The sequence below is a fragment of the Hypomesus nipponensis genome, chromosome 23 (assembly GCF_054491055.1).
Source record: "Hypomesus nipponensis isolate SF chromosome 23, ASM5449105v1, whole genome shotgun sequence".
Lineage (NCBI taxonomy): Eukaryota > Metazoa > Chordata > Actinopteri > Osmeriformes > Osmeridae > Hypomesus > Hypomesus nipponensis.
In genome coordinates this window covers 13807133-13827433 of record NC_140383.1, presented here as the reverse complement: position 1 = coordinate 13827433, position 20301 = coordinate 13807133, and the positions used below count along the sequence as shown (strand labels likewise).

Sequence of the window (20301 nt, the reverse complement as noted above, 5' to 3'; positions counted from 1 at the left end):
CGACCGGCAACAATGGCGGCCAGATCATCCAGAGAGTCCGATAAATGTAATATTTTCGGCTCATATCATTGATAAAAAAATTAAGACAGTCTTGTTTTGTGGTATACACAGTCCTGTACATATATATTTGCAACCATTTTCTTAATTGAAAAGTTTCTAAAAATAGCTAGTTTGGTAGGCTACGCTAATGTTACAGTGCTGATTTGCACAACAACATTAACAGCATTTCTCTGACTAGCACGTCTTCAATTTTAAGTAAACTCCATTAGCAGCGAATTTCGTTTGATATCAGTGCGTAACACTACTTGCTTTGGAGATATCGATACGTGCTAGATGACGTACCCATAGCCAAGTGGCGTCCCATTTCTTAGGGATATGTAGCCCTTACCCCTGCCAAGGGCTAGGGGTAAGGGGAGTATTGGGTTTGGCTAATGAAATAGGCCATCCGTCCGTCCGTCATCTGCCGCTTGTCCGGGGGTCGGGTCGTGGGGGCAGCAATCTAAGTAGGGAGGCCAGACTTCCCTCTCCCAGGCCACTTCCAACAGCTCTTCCAGGGGGACCCCGAGGCGTTCCCAAGCCAGCCGAGAGACAGTCCCTCCAGTGTGTCCTGGGTCTTCCCCCGGGGCCTCTTCCCAGTGGGACGTGCCCAGAACACTTCACCAGGGAGGCGTCCAGGAGGCATCCTTATCAGATGCCTGAACGTAGATCAACTGGTAAATAGAGAGCTTCGCCTTTCGACTCAGCTCTTTATTCACCACGACGGGCCGATGCAGAGCCCGCATCACTGCGAACGCGAAACCGATCCGCTTGTCGATCTCGCGCTCCATTCTTCCCTCACTCGTGAACAAGACCCCGAGATACTTTAACTCCTCCGTTTGGGTCAAGATCTCCTCCCGACCCGAAGATTGCACTCAACCCTTTTCCGGTCGATAACCATGGCCTCAGATTTGGAGGTGCTGATTCCCATCCCAGGATTAATGAAATAGGCACCAACTGATATTTACTTTGTATCATGTCGAATATGATTAAAATCAAGGTGACCTATAGGCTACAAGACTGCTGCTGCAGAAATGGATGCAGTGAAGCCTATGTATGATAGCTACTGGTAGTTCCCTCCCCATTTAGCCTACTTTTGTTTACAGGCTTGTGTGAAATTGTCAGTTACACTGACATTAAGAGAATAAAGAATAGAAAAACGATTTCCACATTCTGATCCTGTTGAACAGAGCATGGATGCTCTACACAGTGAGATGTTCATTTAGTGATTTACAATAATCATGGTAGAGTAGGTAAGCGTTAACCTCCATTTGTAATTGATTTAATTCATTTGCAATATGATTAAATTATTATTTTATTTAACCTTACTTTGACCATTCTTGCTCTGATTTAACCCATAGAGTCAAATAACTGTAATTCCATTGGTTGGTATTATTTGGTTAATGTTAATACACTGTTCAGTTTCCCATCTTCCTTCAAACCATATGGGATTTAGTTTGGCCAATATTGACCCCATACAATCTTTACATTGATTTGCTGGAACACCAGTTACAGGAGGGTACATGGTCACAGGTGAATCATGTAAATTGTAGGAACAATAGCCAATAAAAATACTCATTGTTGGATTTCTATTTATAGGGAATGAAGAAGACCAAACACAATTTCAATGATTTCAGTACCAAAAAGCATTTGGTCGGTTCTGAGTGCATGTCCATGGTGTTAGGGCTGCACGATTAATCGAATTTTAATCACGATTTCGGTTTCCCACGATCAAATTCGCGTGATCGAGCAATATTTAAAATGCGTCATTCCGTTCATAGAACGCTCCGTATCAAAGTTTGTTTTTTTGGAAAGCCAATCTAGCGCTCCGTAAACCAATGGGTGCGTTCAACATCGGCTGTGGCTGCATGAAACGACCAGCGAGAGTTGCCGCTTGCTGTCGGGGAGCAGTTATAAACGGATCCTTAAGTCGGAAAATGTGTCATTTTATGTATTGGGCTATGGTAAACTCTTTCTCCAATCTGCAGGCTGCAGCCGACTGCGGCGCTGCGTGGAGTCGAATATGTCCGTTCACGTGCCTCCATGAGCCAGTCAGTTGTTCCCTGCACCATACAGCTCAATTTCTAGATGTAGACGGTTACAGACAGAGTAACGTGAGGAAAATTCCGCAACAGATAGAAGTCGGTCATAAGGCTGCTATCTTAACAAAGAAAACAAAAAAAACTACATGTGACCTACCTTCGCTAATCCCTAAAGAATTATTTTAGATACAGTATAAGTTTAGATAGCTTGCAAATACAGAGGATAGCCCACCGAAGTTGAGTTAGCCAATGTCGTTAGCGATGCTAGCTAACGTTTGCTAGCTGCATAACTTTTAACTGGGTCTTGCAGCACTGCTTGATTTACTGAAATTATTCTGAAATGTTATGTTCTACTAGCCATTAGCCTATTTGAGCTTGGCACAGTTTTCCAAAGCCCTAGTGTAACTGTGTCGACACAGTAAATAATTCCTCTTTCAAGTAATAAGCCCCCGTTCAATTGTTGAGCATTAAATTAGCTGCAAGGTCTGTAGAGATCTTGGGACTATGCCACTCGAGCGAACACAGATCTGTGTTTTGCTCATGCAGAATTCGGTTAAATAAAATCGGTAAAATAAACGTAATGAGTGAAACAAAAGATGAAGTAACGTGGCATTTTATTTTGTGTGAGTTTTAACTTGTCCAGTGGGGCAAGTACATTTCTCTTCCACTTGCCCTACAAAAAAATCCACTTGTCCCGGACAAGCGGACAAGCCTTAATGCTGAGCCCTGCCGTATTTGTTTTTTATTGATTATATATTATGAGTTTTATACACACCCATTATGCAAGTACAATGTATTGTGACAATACAATTTGATTAGGTTATAATCAACAAATAATCGTGATAATTAATCGTGATCTCAATATTGATCAAAATAATCGTGATTATCATTTTGGCCTTAATCGTACAGCCCTACATGGTGTGTAACATTAGCGATGTAAGGGCAGAGAATGTTGCTAAAATACATTTTGGAGTATGACGGGAAACGGTAACGTTAACTTAGGTATTCATCAGGGAATTAAAGCACATCGAATCGCAGTCTTAAAGTCCTCTCCCGGCATACTAAGCGAATTACATTTTGCCCAAGATCGGTCGGCTGAACCAGGAAAGGACACCCAATGTCTGCCAACTGTATCAGGCTCAGAAAGTGGGAGGGAATGGGTAGAAATGCAGAGTTTGTCATGGGAAACCTGCTAGCGAGTAGGTTAGGTTCACAGAGTAAGTTACCATGGACACTGACAAAAAGTTTGCATAGGGGTCAGATGGCTGAGCGGTTAGGGAATCTGGCTTTTAATCAGAAGGTTGCTGGTTCGATTCCCGGCTTGTAAAATGACATTGTGTCCTTGGGCAAGGCACTTCACCCTACTTGTCTCGGGGGGATTGTCCCTGTACTTACTGTAAGTCGCTCAGGATAAGAGCGTCAACTAAATGTAATGACCTTTTATTTTATTTTAGGGTTACCCAACTCAGGGTTTTCACAAAACCCGCTTTCTGGAATACCCCCCAGAAGGTGCATCTTACCATGTTGATGTAACTTCACTAACAAACAGTTTCTGAGGAAGTGTAAGTTTAGTAAAGCGTAACGATATCTCATGGCACAATGGGGTGTTGAGGAACACTGCTGCTGGCCCACCAACATTCTTACAGGAGTTCAGCGATAGAGGGATGCTTTCTTCCCAGTTTTGGTGAAAATCAACATGCAAGCCCCCAGTTCTCCATCTCATCCCATCTTTTAGGGCAAGTAAATCTACGGGTGACCTCGAGGTCCGCATCGCCCCCTGAGGTGTCACTGTACTTACCAGGGAGGGGGAGGGGCTGGAGGCTGGCAGGTGTACAGACAACACTGGCTGGCTGACAGCTAAGAGTGTGAGGGTGAGATAGGGAGAGAGAGACGGAGAGGGAGAGGGAAAGAATGTAAGAGAGATAGAAAGACAAGTAGAGCAAGAGAGAGGGAGGGATCGGGAAAGAGAGATTATTCAGGTCTGGCTCCCTGTCAGTGTAATCAGTCCCAATCACACCTTCATACATCACACACAAACACACGTACACACACACACACACACACACACATGCTCAGACACATAGAAACACCTCTGCAGCTGTGCTGGTATTTGTGCAGAGCAAAGGTGGTCCTGCTAAAATTGTGAAGGCACAGAGGCTTTTAAGAAGTAAACCCAGGTTTACTATGTGAGGAGAGCAGGGTTGGGCTGCATCAGTGGGCAGAATAAATGCTAGGTCCTCTACCAGGTTTGGCTTTTCATTCTCAATAGCCAAGCACCTTGTAATATACTTTGTTTACATTGCACTTTGTTCAACCAGTTCCTATTTCCAATGTGACTGCCACACAACCACATGGTAATTGGATTTTAAAGGATTATGTCCGATTGTCAACTACATGTGTCAATCTATGTAGTCGGCCACAATCTTCCTCGCTCGCCTCAGGGTCCTCGAGGTGTGCAGGTCCTCAAGGGTAGGCAGTTTGCAGCCGATTACCTTCTCAGCAGTGCGGATGATACGCTGCAGTGTGCTCTTGTCCTTGGCAGTGGCAGCAGCGTACCAGATGGTGATGGAGGAGATCATTGTCTTTGGCAGGTTGAATTTCTTTAGCTGCCGCAGGAAGTACATCTTCTGTTGTGCTTTCTTAGTGAGGAAGCTGATGTCCAGTTCCCACTTGAGGTCCTGGGAGAGGATAGTGCCCAGGAAGCGGAAGGACTCCACAGTGTTGACTGGGGAGCCGCACAGTGTGATGGGGGTGAGTGGGGCTGTATTCTTCCTGAAGTCCACAACCATCTCCACTGTCTTTAGAGCATTAAAGTCCATATGGCAGGTTAACCACCACTGTTGATTAATGGGTACATAAAGCACTCAAGATATGTATATTATTCAAGAAATCTCAAAATGGTGTCTCAAAATGGTGTTTAAGACCAGTTTTTTACGTTTTTTTGTGTTAGCCTTAGCATAATAGCGCAATTCGGCGATGACGTCAAGTTGGGGAGTCGTGGAGGAGAGTAGCCTCAGTCTAGTACTAGAACTATGGCGATCTACTGGGATGAAGAAGAGGTGGCAAGAACGAATAATGTATATGATGGCCCGCAGCCATATAATTTTGAACCAAGTCGACCTTATGGCCGTCAAAGCCAATTAAATTGTACCGAGGAGAATGAGTGGAGAGTTGATAGTGTCCTGGTGAGTTGCTATCATTTAGCAACGCAGCAACGACACCTGGAGCTCGTCTATGAACAGCAGTGCACATATACTATTTATTTTGACTGTCAGTGAATAGCACCGAGTGGAAGTCAACGTTTTCTTTACATCTAGTGATCATTCAGGGCCTGACATTAACTTTTTGAGGCACTGCACTAAGTAGCCTACATAAGTTCCACTTTTTCATGCACAGGTCACGTCCGGGTAAAGATTGTGCTTTTGACCAACGAAGATGAGCTGTAATAATATACAAATGATAACAATTGAGGTGTTATAAAAATCATATTTGTTATATTAAACATTTACACAATTTCTGCAGAATAAAACACTTTCTGTTACGTAATGTATTGCATCTTCGTCCCAATATCTCTAGCTACAGACCGTGCAGCTAATTTGATGCCTAACACTTGAACGGGGGCTTATTACTTGAAAGATTAATTATTTACTGCATCTTCTCAGTTACATTATATGTGCTTTGAAATACTGTGACTTGCTAAAGTAGGCAAATGGATAGAACATAACATTTTATAATAATTTCAGTCAAACAGCTGCAAGACCCAGTGAAATGTTAGCATCAATGTCTATAGCATCGCTAAAGAGGAGAGGGTATAATTTCTGGGGAAATTGTCGTGTGTGCTTGCTTGCGTCGGTTCCAAATTGGTCAGTTTATTATGAAACAAGCCGAACCCCGTGTGATACATACAAGCTATTCTAACAACGTTGTCACCGGCAGTATTTTTCAGATGGAATCGCGATTCAAACAGTGTACTGTACCAACTACTAACTGAAAATATGCCCGCAAACACGTAAATAAGCTGGACATTTATTTAGGGGCAAATTCAAAGAAGTTTGCTGGAAGCGATCAATATCAGTAAATAAGCCAAAAGCGACCATTTCTGTCGGTCTCAGTCGAGCAAGCTAGCCTAGCTGCTGTTGCTAGCCAAACTTCACTGAATGTGCTGAAATGAAAACATTTCTTTTGGCAGAAAAGCCTGTGGCATTGAAGACAGTGACACACCACACTAGCTTGAGTTTAAATACATTATTTATGTATTTATTTATGTGACATTACTTACTGTAGGCTACATGCAAGTCTTGAATTTCTTAAATGTACGATGCTGCCACTACAAGGCAAGATACGATACTACCATTGTAGAACTACTTACTGTGCAACAGTCAATCCAGCCTAGCACATCCAAGCAAGTCGTATGTCTACTGCGTCGTCTCAGTTACACTATCAGGGCGTGTAAACACTGTGACTTGCTAAACAAACAGCTGCAAGAACCAGTGAAATGTAGCAATGCTAGCTAACGTTAGTTTGCTAGCAGTACACTGCTAGCAAACTAACGTTAGCTAGCATTGCTAACGACATTGGCTAACTCAACTTCGGTAGGCTATCCTCAGTATTTGCAAGTTGGCCACTGCAAGTAACATAGCTTTTTTTTTTTTTTTACTTGTCCTTAACCACTTAGTTACCTTTAGTAGTACTAGTAGTACAGTACAGTAGAATACATCATGCTATGGGCTAGCTATGGCTAACTTGCCAGTCCCACCTGTAAAATCCCCCCAAGATCATCGCTAATTAAATATTTTCCCCGACTTTGTAAACACATTTCCGAGATGTTCCACGTTTTGATGGTACTAGCAGAGCCCATATTAGACATTCTCTGGTACTAGCCTAGTAGTGTTTATTTCCAATGGATTTCAATGGTCTCAAAGCAGATTTTTGTCTGTTGTCTCCCCAACGTGACATCATACAATGCATTGTGGGGGAAAGAAGAATCATTGCAAAAAGTTGCTACTTTTTTGTATTATATTATGTTTTGTGACACCCAACAACATGAAATACAATGGATAACAGTTTAAATGTTTATTACCAACAACCAAATAGCGCAAATTCGTTGGAAAAATCAACCTGCCATATGGCCTTTAAGCTCCAAGTTGTTCTGGCTACACAAGGTCAGCAGGTTGTCAGCTTCCCACCTATAATTCGACTCATCTCAACCAGAGATGAGCCCAATGTGTTGTCCGCAAACTTCAATAGTTTGACGGACTGATACAGGGGTAGTCTGTAGAACTTGTCGTCCAAGGGTAGTCTGCAGAATGTGTTTTCCAGGGCTAGTCTGCAGAACGTGTCTTCCGAGGGATAGTCTGCAGAGCGTCTCCTGTGAAAGGTAGTCTGCAGGGGGAAAGATTTTTACTTCTGCTTTTGTGCCCTTCTGGTGGCTTTTCATCCTTGAAATGTATTTTTAGTTTGCTGAGGCTGATTCTGTTCTTAGAATGAAGTGTAGAAACTAGGCACTATGATAATACAGCCATTATGTGTCACATGGTATGTCTCCCTGGCCTTTATAATGTGAGGATAAATAAAGGCAATGATATGATCCAATGAACTATGAAACAATTCAGCAGTTTGAAATATTTCCCCCCCAAAGCAGAGTATAGCAGCTTGTAGGTAAAAAAAAGAACATTCATGCTGATCAGTGTTCAAGGCACACATTGTAGCTTTGTCATTGCACAAGTTTCACGATGGCAGCCTTATCAAACAATATTGTACATCTACTTTTTCTCTGTCACCATTTTAAACCAATCATTGGTTCACAACAGGATCTCATTATATCAGTTTAATTCCAATTATGATAGATGAAACAAATGATCCTGTACATGGCATGTGGCTAATTGACTCTGAAATGAGTAGGAAGAGCTATTAACTACAGTACAGTAAGGATATTACATCCATAAATTGACTAAATTGAGCACAGATAGACATTCACGCATGTTCACAATTGTTCATCAGTGGAATTTGACGGAGAAAAACAATAACTAAAAGTATTATTTTTCTCAAGTGACGTCAACTGGCATTCTTTGTTATGCTGGTAGTGTAAAGCAATGCTCTCTCTCTTTTCTTCAGTACCAGAACTATAGTATGTGACTGATTGTACTGGTTGTACTGTATTTATAATTAAAGATTCTGATCATGGCCTGTGTTCAACATATTTCTTTCTAACAATTGATGTCAAATAATAGGTTTAAATATAGCTGCAAGTAGCGATGCGGGTTCCTCCGCAAAGTAGCAAAATATTATAAACATGTACACTGCAGAAGATCGAGACCTTGGACAACGAGAGCAAAACGACTTCATGTTTGGCCACAAACAATTCCAGACTCTCAGTCAGTGCACAACTAACTGAAATCATGTGGGCAACTGGGGTAAGATAGCGTTCAAATTTAGCTCATAGCAAGAAGAACCCGTAACAGTTTAGCAGCCAACTCTCTGATCTGATTAAACTATACAACATACACAATCAGGGTGAACAACAAGATTATATTAACTAACCAACAATAACATTACAAACATCTAAATGAACAAACACAAGTGAAATCCCTCGCAAGGCTGTTGTAACCAAACTATTTTCCACAAGTCTTTGCATTTTTGGACATGCCGCACTGCATGCTGGGTACCCAAGGGTGCTGACTCTGATTATCTGGCTGTGCTCCGACTGCGTGATATGAGTATTAGTTTTTTGTCAGCTTTGGGACAAGGTTAAGAAAAGTTTGACATTTCAAGGTTAAATTGCATGAAATTGCGCATGGTATTTCAGAATGATGTCTGCCTGTTTAACTAAACAAGTAATCAAAATTATGACAGGCCAAAAGACTGCCTGGATTCGAACCTGTGGCCTTATGCTTTGCAGTACAACGCTTCAACCCATTGAGCTACCCGCAAGGCTGAGAAATTCTGGTTACTTTCTGTCGCGCCAAAAAAAGATGTATATCCTGTAGCAAGCCTGCAGCTTGTTTGATTCGGCCAAAGCTTAAACAGCTGTAACTCAATGATTTTTTGACATGTCAAGGTGAAATTGCGCATGGTACTTCAGAACAATGTCATCCTGTTTAACTAAACATGTATTCAAATTTAAGACAGACTCAGTGTTGCTGGATTTGAACCTACGACCTTGTACTTTGTAGGTCACCGTTCCAGCTCGTTGAGCTATTCTCAGTGTTGAGCATGTTCAGTTACTGTACAAAAAAAAGCTGTTTCTCCAATGGCAAGCATTGTCAGATTTGGTCCAAGTTCAAACAGCTGTAATTCAGTCATATTTTGACATATCAAGGTGAAATTGTTTATGGTACTTCATGGGCGTGTCACCTTAAAGCCTATTAGGTTTGAAAACCCATAATTCAAAATGAACTTTGATTTAGTGACACAAACATATTGAGGCAATGTGGAAATTTACATAAATACACCCCTTTCAGCTATTTAGTATTTTATTCAATTGCTATAAGTAACGTTTTTAAATACGTCAATGATACATATCTGTACAAAATCTCAAGTTAATTAGACCTTTGGTTCAAGAGAAGAGGAATTTTTAAGGTTTTCCCAAATTATCACTGTACAGGAAAATCGATCAGGCAGACCTTATGGGTCCTTGAGGCTTTTTTGTTTGCCATGAGAAATAAGGCATGCACACCAAGTTTCAGAAGAATTTGAGCAACGGGTTGGAAATGCTATCCCTTTGAAAATCGGACATTTGGGCGTCGCCTGTGGCGCTCCCTATGATCTGATGTGGGCCAGTCTGTGTTTGGGCCGTAGTTGTGGCATGTTGTATCAATATGCCAAATTTCAAAACTTTTTACCAATGTGTTCATGAGATAAATTACTAGAATAATAATAATAATACCAACAAACACAATATGGTCCTCCTGACGGAGGAACCCTAAATATAAGGCAAGGTGGTAGGTGATTGTAAGAGTAGCTGATTATATTGAAACCCCAGGGTTGGATTGGACAAAAAAAAAAAAAGCATTTTGGCTGCTTTGAATTGGATGGTAATTGATAAATGGTAATGTTTCTGCACCTACATTTTACATTTACATTTATCCGTAAACTGCTAAATGAATAAATGTAAAATGTAGGTGACCAAGATCACCTGTTCACAATAGGAAATACATTTCCCAGGGATCTTAGTTTGTTTGATTACCTTTAAAAACTTTTTTTTTTTAAGTCCTTCTTCCTGCTTGACCCACTGAAAACAAGTTGTTTGATTGGTTATGAAACACAGGTGCAGCTCCAGCGGACATTGTGTTGTGAAACTATGTTCCGTGATTCCCATGTAATCTCTTTGCTGGTTGTCTGTCTGTGTGATAGGCCAGTGGGGTCGCTGCCTGGGGGAGGAATGTGGCTCGGGTGGGACCCAGACCAGGATGGTGTGGTGCGTTCATGCAGAAGGCTGGACCACCCACCACTCCAACTGCCCGCAGGCAGACAAGCCAGAGGGCCAGCGCCATTGCTTCAAGGTGTGCGAGTGGCACCAGGACCTGTTTGAGTGGGAGGTGTCTGAGTGGGGTGCCTGCCTGCTCGTGCCCTACTTCTCCGACAAGCTCAAGCTGCAAACCGCAGAGTGTGTGACGGCGCAGCATGGAATCCAGCGGCGACGTGTCCAGTGCTCCCGCACCAACAACCGGACATTGGTGACCTCGCGCATCTGCGAGTTTTTTTCCCAGAAGCCCTCAGGGGAGCAGGCGTGTCTCATTCCCTGTCCCCAGGACTGTGTGGTGTCGCTTTTCACTTCCTGGTCCAGCTGCAGCCGGAGCTGTGGGGTGGGGCTTCAGCATCAGACTCGTCACGTTCTAGCGACGCCCATGTATGGAGGGGCCAGTTGTCCCAATCTTACCCAGACCAGGACGTGCTCCAATATTACCCCCTGCCCTCTAGGGGAGGGCGAGTTCCACTACAGCTTGAAGGTGGGCGCCTGGAGCGAGTGTCGTCTGCCCCTGCAGAGAGGGGTCTGGTTGAATGGGAGGACCATGGTAGATTTCAGCTCCAACTCCAAGAAGAAAAACACAGTCAAACGGCATACCCAGAGCTCCCACTATGACCAGCACTACCTTGACCCCAAACCTGACCCCAACTCTGACACGATCCCTGACACCAACCCTAACCTCAACCCTAACCTCAAACCCAACACCAACTCTGAACTTGGCCCTAACCCCAAGCCCAACCCTAGCCACAACCCCGACCTCAACCCCAACTCTGACCTCAACCCTAACCCAAACCCTTACCTCAGCCCCGACCCTGACCTCAACCCTAAGGCGTGGGACATTGAGGTTGGCTACCAGACACGGCAGGTCCGCTGCACACGGAGCGACGGAAAGAACGCCATGCTGAGGTAAGCCAATCAGACACAAGCACACGTCTCTGTACCATCCAATGAGAGATCAGACAGTATGTGTACTCCAGAGATGAGTTGGCTGTGAAAACAAGTCATTTTAAGGTCTAAAACCCAGATTAGTGTCATGAAAGCATGGTGGGTCTGCGGCAGCTGCTGTAATGATAGCTGTGAGCGAGGCTGAGTTGCAGACATGAATTACATAGTCCCACATTCACCTCCCTCTCCTCCGACAAAGCTGGCGTACAATAAAAACACAAGCACCTCAGATAAGACTCACGTGGCTCAGCGGTTAGAGAATTGGGTTAGTAGAAGCAGAAGGTTGCTGGATCGATTCCCGGTCATGCAAAATGACTGTGTCCTTTGGCAAGGCACTTCACCCTACTTGCCTACTGTACTTACTGTAAGTCGCTCTGGATAAAAGCGTCTGCTAAATGTAAAATGAAAATGAGACGTTCCATAATGTCAGCAACGCAAAGACACCTGCAGCCTGCTTGGAACAAAATTTAAAAAGATAGTTTTTGTGATGTTTACAGTTTATGGTTGCGTAATGTCTCTCTTGGTTTGTGAGAATCAATCCTAAATCACTTTACAATATTCCAGTTTATTTTCTTGCTGAGGGAACAGGAGATTTCTGCAGAAAGGCCTAATTCGTAATTGTTTATGGTTTTCAACGTTTCAATTATTGTGGGATTTTGGTGGGATCCCAGCAACTGTAATGTTTTCACAACCCTATGCTATTCTTGTAAATGTCAAATGCACTGCAGTCCTGAGACTCACAGCTAACCATGCTATTTCATTTGATAAGAGTGACTTTTACACATATCTCCACACTCACGTATACTAACACAGAGACACTGGCACACACACTGACACACATACTGATGCACGCACTGACACACACAAAACCTCTATATCTACTCTCTGGAATTGAGTCTGCTTTCTAGTATTCCATGTGCTCAGTGAGTGCATCGTAGTGTGGCTGGCATTCATGGAATATTGATGGAGTGCCACTATCATATCTGTCTGCTTTAAGTGATGTTATCAACTGTTTGTTGGAATATGGATGAATGAACGAATGACCTCCACCAATCAACTCCCATCGGTTACCATGGTTTCATGTACAGCAGCTGAAATCAATTTCATATGCACGCTGTGCTGCACGGAGCACACTGGAATAAACAGTTTTATTGCTTTGTGCTTGTTCAGTGCACACCAGTACAAAGGTTGCATTTCATGTAATAAGTGTTTGAGGGATGGCCGACATTCTTTCTCAGTCATGTTGTAAATGTCATCACATTCAGATCAGTTTTCCTTCTGTCACTTCCAGTCCTAAACTGCGGAGTTCAATGCTTTGTTCAACCCACAAAGTTTAAAGTGGTTGTTGAATGTGCACCTGGAATGTGCTTTGCCAGTTGCAATGAGTCTGAGTTGTTCATACTATGTATAGAGGCTTTTGCTAATGGATAGACTAGACTGTGAACTGAACATTTTTGTGGAGTCCAATTAACATATATTATTTAATATTCACAAGTTTCAACTCAGGAGCTTTTGAATATATATTTCCCACCTGAGTTCAGAAGCATTCTGCTTTTCCAATTTCACTGTAATTAGTAACATTATGGACATGCAGACAAGTACAAACACACACACATTATACATTCATATACAGTTTATAATTAAATTATCTTAATTATTGTAATTTAATTTTAATGTGAGTTATTATGTAATGCATTTGTTCACATTTCCAGATTAGCCTACTAGTGCCCTTTAAAGGTGACATGACATGCTGTTTTTGGATGCTTTTATATAGGCCTTAGTAGTCCCCTAATACTGTATCTGAAGTCTCTTTCCCGAAATTCAGCCATGGTGCAGAATTATAGCCACTACAAGTAGTCCCACAATCAGCTTTCCTCAGAACGCGCTGTTTCTGTGTCTGTAGCTTTAAATGCTAATGAGCAGGAGAGGGGCGGCAACATGCGCTAATGTTTACAACGGATGTGTCGCAATGGCTCGTAGCCCCCGTTGCTGTAAGATGCCTCGAATTTAGCCATTCTCATCTGATCACCCTGGTTTGCAGAGGTGCACACTCAGTCATTTCAATGTGGAGAAAGGCGGATATCGCGCACGCCATAACACCAACAGCAGAACGGTTATCCAAATAATAAACAAGTGTACGACACTCACGTTACAGCGTTTGAATTCACACACACACTTAATGCCATCTACCTTTACATTAGCGACAGTAACTCAGCTGGCTCGTAGCCCTGTTGCTGTAAGATGCTTCGAATTTGCCCATTCTCATCTGATCACCCTGGTTTGCAGAGGTGCGCACTCATAATAATTTCAATGAGGGGAAAGGCGGATATCGCGAATGCCCATAACACCAACAGCATAACGGTTATGCAAATGACAAAGAAGTGTACAACACTGGCGTTACAGCGTTTGTATTCACACACACACTGGATTCCATTTGCATTTATCTGTACGTTAGCAACAGTAACTCAGCTGTTGGCTGCAGAGCTAATGTTACAGTCACATTCTAAGGGTAGCAAGCTAGGTAACCTTATACACTAAAGCAACAAAATGATATAGCTTTAGTTAACTTACTTGTCCAAGGTTTGTAGCTTGACCAAGGAGATTTAGTAATGATCCAGAATTTAATTTCAGCAAGGCCAGCTTTGTGTTGGCTCAAGTTGAGGAAACAGTAGTGGCTGAAATTTTTGGCGCAGACATGCAAAACTTTGGGAAGTTGTGTCGGCGCATTTCCAGCGAAAAAAAAATTGAGATATTGGTTGTGCAGAGGCTCGGATGAAGGAATTAAATAAAGATTTGAGCTTGCATTTGTACATCCAAGCACTGAGCAACTGTTGTGCTTTGTTTGTTTGCTCGCCATGATGTCTTTCCAGGAAAAACCGATATCGCACTTGCCATTGCACGGTGGTAGCTCAGTTTCTCATGGGCGGGCCATATGATCTAGGCGGGCAAAGCAGAGAGAGGGGAGGTAACCTATCTCGTATCTACGTCACTTGGAGATTTTCAAACAGAGAGTTTGAGCCTTCATTTTGTCAAAGGCGGAGAAGAACACCCAGGGCTTTGTTAGACCTATCGAAAATTCTAGCCACTGGGGGACCAAAGGCAGGCTAGGGGAACTCATATTAATGTTAAATAACCTCATAAAATGAAGTTTTCATGTCATGTCACCTTTAATACCTTTTTGAATCAGGCCTCATGAAAGTTAATTTTATGTAAATAATGTATTATGTTGGTGAATCTGACTTTGCGTTTGACTTACTTTGATATTAGATATCACTTTTTTTCCGGTTTGATCATGTCTTCATCTAGAGCTCAAAGTCTTCTGCAATCTGTATTTTCTCACAGTTGATGCTAGATCTTACTTCTGCAATGTGCTATTTTAGGATACCTGTCCTGATGGCTCAGCCTGTGACAGTCTGAGGGCTATAATCACATCCCTATCTGGATGACATCATCCTCAGCCACAGTTTTCTCCATGCTTAGGTCTGGATACCTGATTCATCATACTCTGAAGGGGTGAAGGAGGCATAACATTCACAGATCAGGGTCCTCTTCTCTGTGTTAATCAGAACTTACTTCCTGATTGTCAACAGCCTCTGTACACATGACGATGGCCCCTTGACCTTCCAGTCTTGCATCATGCCTAAAGACTGCATTGCCTCCAATTGGTCCTCCTGGAGTCCTTGTTCCAAGACCTGCCGGGCCGTGGACCTATCACCTGGCTTCCGGATCAGGACTCGGCGTGTGACGCAGATCCCCATAGGTGGAGGCAGAGAATGTCCCGCCCTGGAGGAAAAGGAAGCTTGCAACATCATCGGAGACCTGCTACCAAACTGTCCCAGGTGCTCCACACTGTTTGCAAACTCAGTGTTACATGAATCAGGGTCGTATATTCAGCAGACACTTGAATCAAAAGCGATGGACAGGGGGTATTTGAACCCCAAATATCATTTAATTCTATACCACTATATGTGATGTAAAAACAGTGGTCCAACAGAAAATAAATGTTCCTTTTTAAAATAGTGTTCATATGTATTCATAGCAGCTGCATGGTGTGATTAGGGAAATACTCATAACTGAGATTAAGCATGTGATAAATGACTTCAGACTGGTGTCCTTTGAAATTCCCTCAACATTTTTACTTCCTACATCACAGCATTTTTCACAGTCAACCCATTTGCCATGAGTAGGCTCTTTTTTACGTGAAATCATGACCATGCTTTTCTGTCTCATTCTGTTGAGAGGCTTGCATGCTCAAAAAGGAAGCATCTTCTTTTAAATGCCACCCAATAGCCCTATCCATAATATTTAATCAATAATCAATCATTCTTATTCTGTGTGTATGTCTGTGTGTACGCCTGTGTCTGTTTGCGCCCTTGCATCTATGTGTGCATTTCTGTTTATGTCTATTTGTGCATGTGTCTGTGTGAGAATGTGTGTGTATCTGTATGTCTGTGTGTGGTGTGCGACTGTATCTGCATGTCTGTGTGTGTTCATCTGTGTTTGTATGTGTATATCTGTCTGCGTATGTATGTGCCCTCTCAGGTACGTGTGGAGGACCACAGATTGGGGAGAGTGTCGCGTTGCCCCCCTCCTCAGCCAGCAGGACAGGAGGCTGGTCGATGCCAGTGTCCTCTGTGGAGGAGGGCTGCAGACCAGGGACACTTACTGTGTCCAGGTACCCAACACCTCGTCACCACGCCACAGGAAGGAGGGTAAGGACACTTCCTGAACTCACAAGCCAATCAAGGGTGGGCCAACAAGGTAACTTGTTGCCATTTTTACCATGTATTTTGATTGCAAAAATAAATGTACATCTTTTAATCTTGTTTATTTTTTATTTATTTTTTACCTCTACAGGATATTTACCCCATAGTGTTCCAATGACATATATTTGAGCAGTGTCCTGAAACTCTTATACAGAGATCAGGCCTAGGTTTTTCAAAGATCTTGTTTAAGACCAAATCAATCGATGATGCACAATGGTAATTAATTCAGTTATGCCCCCAGTAAAGCCCGTCCTAGATTTGAATGCATCACTACATTGGGTAACAAGTTCCCCCATTTCCAGCCAGACCCATGCAGTCTCTTTCATGGTTAATAAACATAATTGATGGTTATTTCATCTTGTCACCTTGTTAAATCTCTTCATCGATTTTATGGCAAATGCATGAAGGCTCTGGAGAGAATTTGTTAGTGTTTTTAGGACTATTGAGATAAAACCTCTCACTGGGGAAGCAGACGCAAGGGGTTGGCCTTTTACTTGCACAACAGCGATGTGTCCACCGGTAGGATATCCCAACTGTGTTTGGCCTCCATCGAAACAAATGAATCCTGGAACTGAATTTGAATGAGAATCACTGTTTTGGAATCAATGAATCAATGAGATGAAGCTGGATCTCAGTGGTGACGTTGAAGTGTAGACACGACCCACACCGCTTCAGCTGATTTCAATAGAATGCCGTCAATACAGTTGGTTATAAAGAGTTGGCGTTGGTAATTTGGAAAGCTATTTGTTCCCCTGGAGGGTTGTGTTTCACAGTTGGCGGAAGGAGGGAGGCCCTATTGTGCGTTATAAAGGACGCTATCTTGTGAGACACAGTCTACAATTGGTGTTAAGTACTGTATATTTCTCTTCGGGCTTTCATTGAAATGGCAATTTGAAGCTCAACAATTTAAAATCAAAAATACAATACATATTTTACCATGGTCTGGGTGGATACTCAATTCTGATTGGAGGCAGGGGTGTCCATTATCAGATGATATATGGACACCTATTAAGTAGTTCCAGCAAAACTGTCTGTTCACCATTCTAAATAAGTGTGCTGGCTACATAGTATGAGCCTGTACAAAGTGTCTGAAATAAGTAACCATAACAACATAACAAAGCTTTTGAAAGACTTTAACAAGCTAACATTTCATTAATACAATGAGCGACTTTCATATTTCTTTTAACCTATTTGAAAAATGTCACTTTTCTGAATTTACTGTGTCAGTGTCACGTAACTGCTTAGTGACTAGTCTTGTTGTTAAACATACTGTCAAATTATAATTACTGTTTGGAGAATATGTCAACTTGGATGCGATCATCTCACATCTATTTGCTATTCAACTTGCTACACAGGCTGCGGCCATAGCCTAGTAGTCTATCTATGCCATGGCTGATACTTTGTTTGTGAAAATCTTCACATTTATTTGGGAACAATGACATAGCTGGCTAGCTTCTTGTCAAACATACTGTAAAATTATATTTACTTTTGGTCAACCGTACACAATGTTATTGCCTTTGAATCTTGCTAGCATAACGTTAGCTTTCGGGCTAATAGCTCAGCCAAAGGAAAGCCGGTGTTGGTTCTATGAGCTAAGCGGACTAGAAATATCAAAGTTGGCTAACGTTGCAAAACGCATGAAAACATAAATTAATGTTTGTAAAAAAAAAATTTGGCAAGTGACCATGGTATAAGCGGGATAATGCCCTTCAAGGTGTACATTATCACCTGATAATGGACTCCGTTGCGCGTCGGACGGTTCACGCCTCTGCATCAGGTGATAATGTGCACCTTGTCGGGCATTATCCCTCACATAAATCCCCTCATTGTGGATCGGTAACACATTCTGCTCCTTGTACCCAGCAGACAGGCAGTGAAAGAGCTCTGTCAGAAGCCATTAGAGGTGTACTGCAGTTGAACTAAGGTTTTATCAATCTTCTCTAATTTATCAAAGGGTCTAGCAGCTTGCAAACATCATATGATATCCGGCAAGTGTATTGCACAGGACCCAAGAACGTGCAGTGCTGCGTTTAAAGTTGTTGGCTGAGCGGGTTGAGTTTTTGAAAAAATAAATAAACGCGTAACCTCCATGTAGAGCTGCATGGATCTCAATAGAGACAGACAAAATGGCTACATACAACCATGTGGAGCCATTGATCTCGCAATCCATAAATGGGCATTTGCTATGACAAGAACACTGTTCAAATTGTGCCTACTCAATGCACTGCCAACAAGCTAAATTGACCACAATGGTGTTAGATTTAGCCTAATCTTTTTCTAAACTCCTCATATCCTGACATTATCAGCATCCTTCCAGGGACTTGTCATTATACAGAGCCATTATGTAAAAACTCTGCCTGCGTTCCCAAACTTGCCCTTTAATGCTAATGCACACAAACTCCAATTATGTTAAGACCGAATCAACTAACCGATATCTTAATCCCCAGCTGCATCACAGGCATGGGCACTGCACTAGTGATTACCTCAGACCCTGCTAACTGTGCTGTAATAACGTTTTCTCACTCCCATCAAGCCCAGTCACAGCCCCCTTGACAGCAGCATGCTAACGGCCCCTGTCTCACTCCCTACACACCCCCATACACTGCACTGGGCCTGGGGGGATGAAGAGAGTCTGAACCCTCCTTTTACTCCTCCTCTGCACCCTGGTTTTAACACTTTCCTGCTACTCCTGTTTTTCCACCTGGATCACTCATCACTCCTGTCTCCCCCTGCCCTCCTGTCTCCCCCCCACCGGTCTCTCCCTGTCTTTCCTCTGTTCCTCCTCACTCCCTACTCTCCCACGGCAGTATCCAGGCCTGTGAGCTGGCGTCTGTGTGCTGGCACGGAGCTTCCCTCTGCTGTCCAGCCATGCTCCCTCCCGTGTCCTGAGGCCTGCCTGTTCTCCCCCTGGGGCCCTTGGGGGCCCTGCCTGCACGACAACTGCCTGGAGGCCCAGGGACGCAAAGGTATGGACTGGGGGGAGAGGAAGGGGGGGAGTGAGGGTGAGGGTAGAGAAGAGGAAGAGAGCGAGTAGGGAAGACAGGGTGAGGTTTAAAAAAAAGCGGGATATAGTAAGACAGAGAGAGGAACTGAAGATGTAAGAGGCAAAGACAGAAAAAAGGGTAAGAGAATAAATAGAAATAGAGGGGGAGGAGGGAGGAGAAAGATAGATAGACAGAGAGAGAGGGAGGGAGAGATGGAGGTAGTAGAGAAGCATGTCTTAGCTGCTCAACCTGATGAGAGACAGAAGCAGGTCATACCTATGGCTCAGCCCAGTCCCAGGAGGGGCATCACTACATCACAGCACACAAAGTGTTACCTGCTGCGTATGTGTTTGCTTCTCAGTAAGGCTGAGTGTGTGTGTGTGTGTGTGTGTGTGTGTGCGGATTCTGTATGTCTCAATTTTAGAGGTGTGTGTGTGTGTCTGTGTGTGCACTAATCAGTTTGTGCAATGTGTCCTTGTATTCTGCTTGTTTCCGGTGTGAGCATTGGGAGAGTGGAGATTCTGTTTGTCTCCTGTGTGTGTGTGTGTGTGCGCGCATGCGCATGTTTAGGGATAAAAAGTGTGCTAAAGGACAGAATGACCTCCTTCCTCATATAAGTGATGGACCATAAGTGTCCCCATGGGTCGCAGAGACATATCGTTGATGGCCGTCACCACAGCATTCAGGCCCTGTTCACGCAGACACACAGTACTGAACTTAACTGACTGACCTAACATCCCCTTTAGTGTACACAAAATACATTTGACTCTCCTTATAACTGGGCTCTACAGTGCATGTACATTACATCACAGATTATTCAACAGCATTTATGAGAAAAAAAAACTCAAATAATGAAAACTGTATGTTATTATATGATACAGTCCCATTCCTGTATTGTAATGGAGTGTGTGATTATTGTTGTTTACAAGTAGACCCCTGCTTTTGATTTGTTGGTTCTCTGAAGCTGTCATCTAGTACTCTGTTACAGCTAATCACTATAACTACCCACAATCCTTCACTCCCGTCCACAGGCTCAGAGCATGGTGGAGCAGAGGTGCTAT

At 43.0% G+C, this 20301-nt stretch overlaps 1 protein-coding gene across 2 annotated transcripts in view; it reads left to right on the top strand.

Annotated features, from left to right (window-relative positions):
- The window catches only part of thsd7ba (thrombospondin, type I, domain containing 7Ba), a 385664-nt gene that overhangs the window by 74291 nt on the left and 291072 nt on the right, over positions 1-20301 (top strand). For both annotated transcript variants that reach the window (XM_084689263.1, XM_084689262.1), the window contains exons 3-6: positions 10431-11451; positions 15081-15329; positions 16033-16202; positions 19064-19222. In XM_084689263.1, coding sequence (XP_084545389.1) covers positions 10431-11451; positions 15081-15329; positions 16033-16202; positions 19064-19222 — 1599 coding nt within the window. The remainder of the gene's footprint in view (positions 1-10430; positions 11452-15080; positions 15330-16032; positions 16203-19063; positions 19223-20301) is intronic.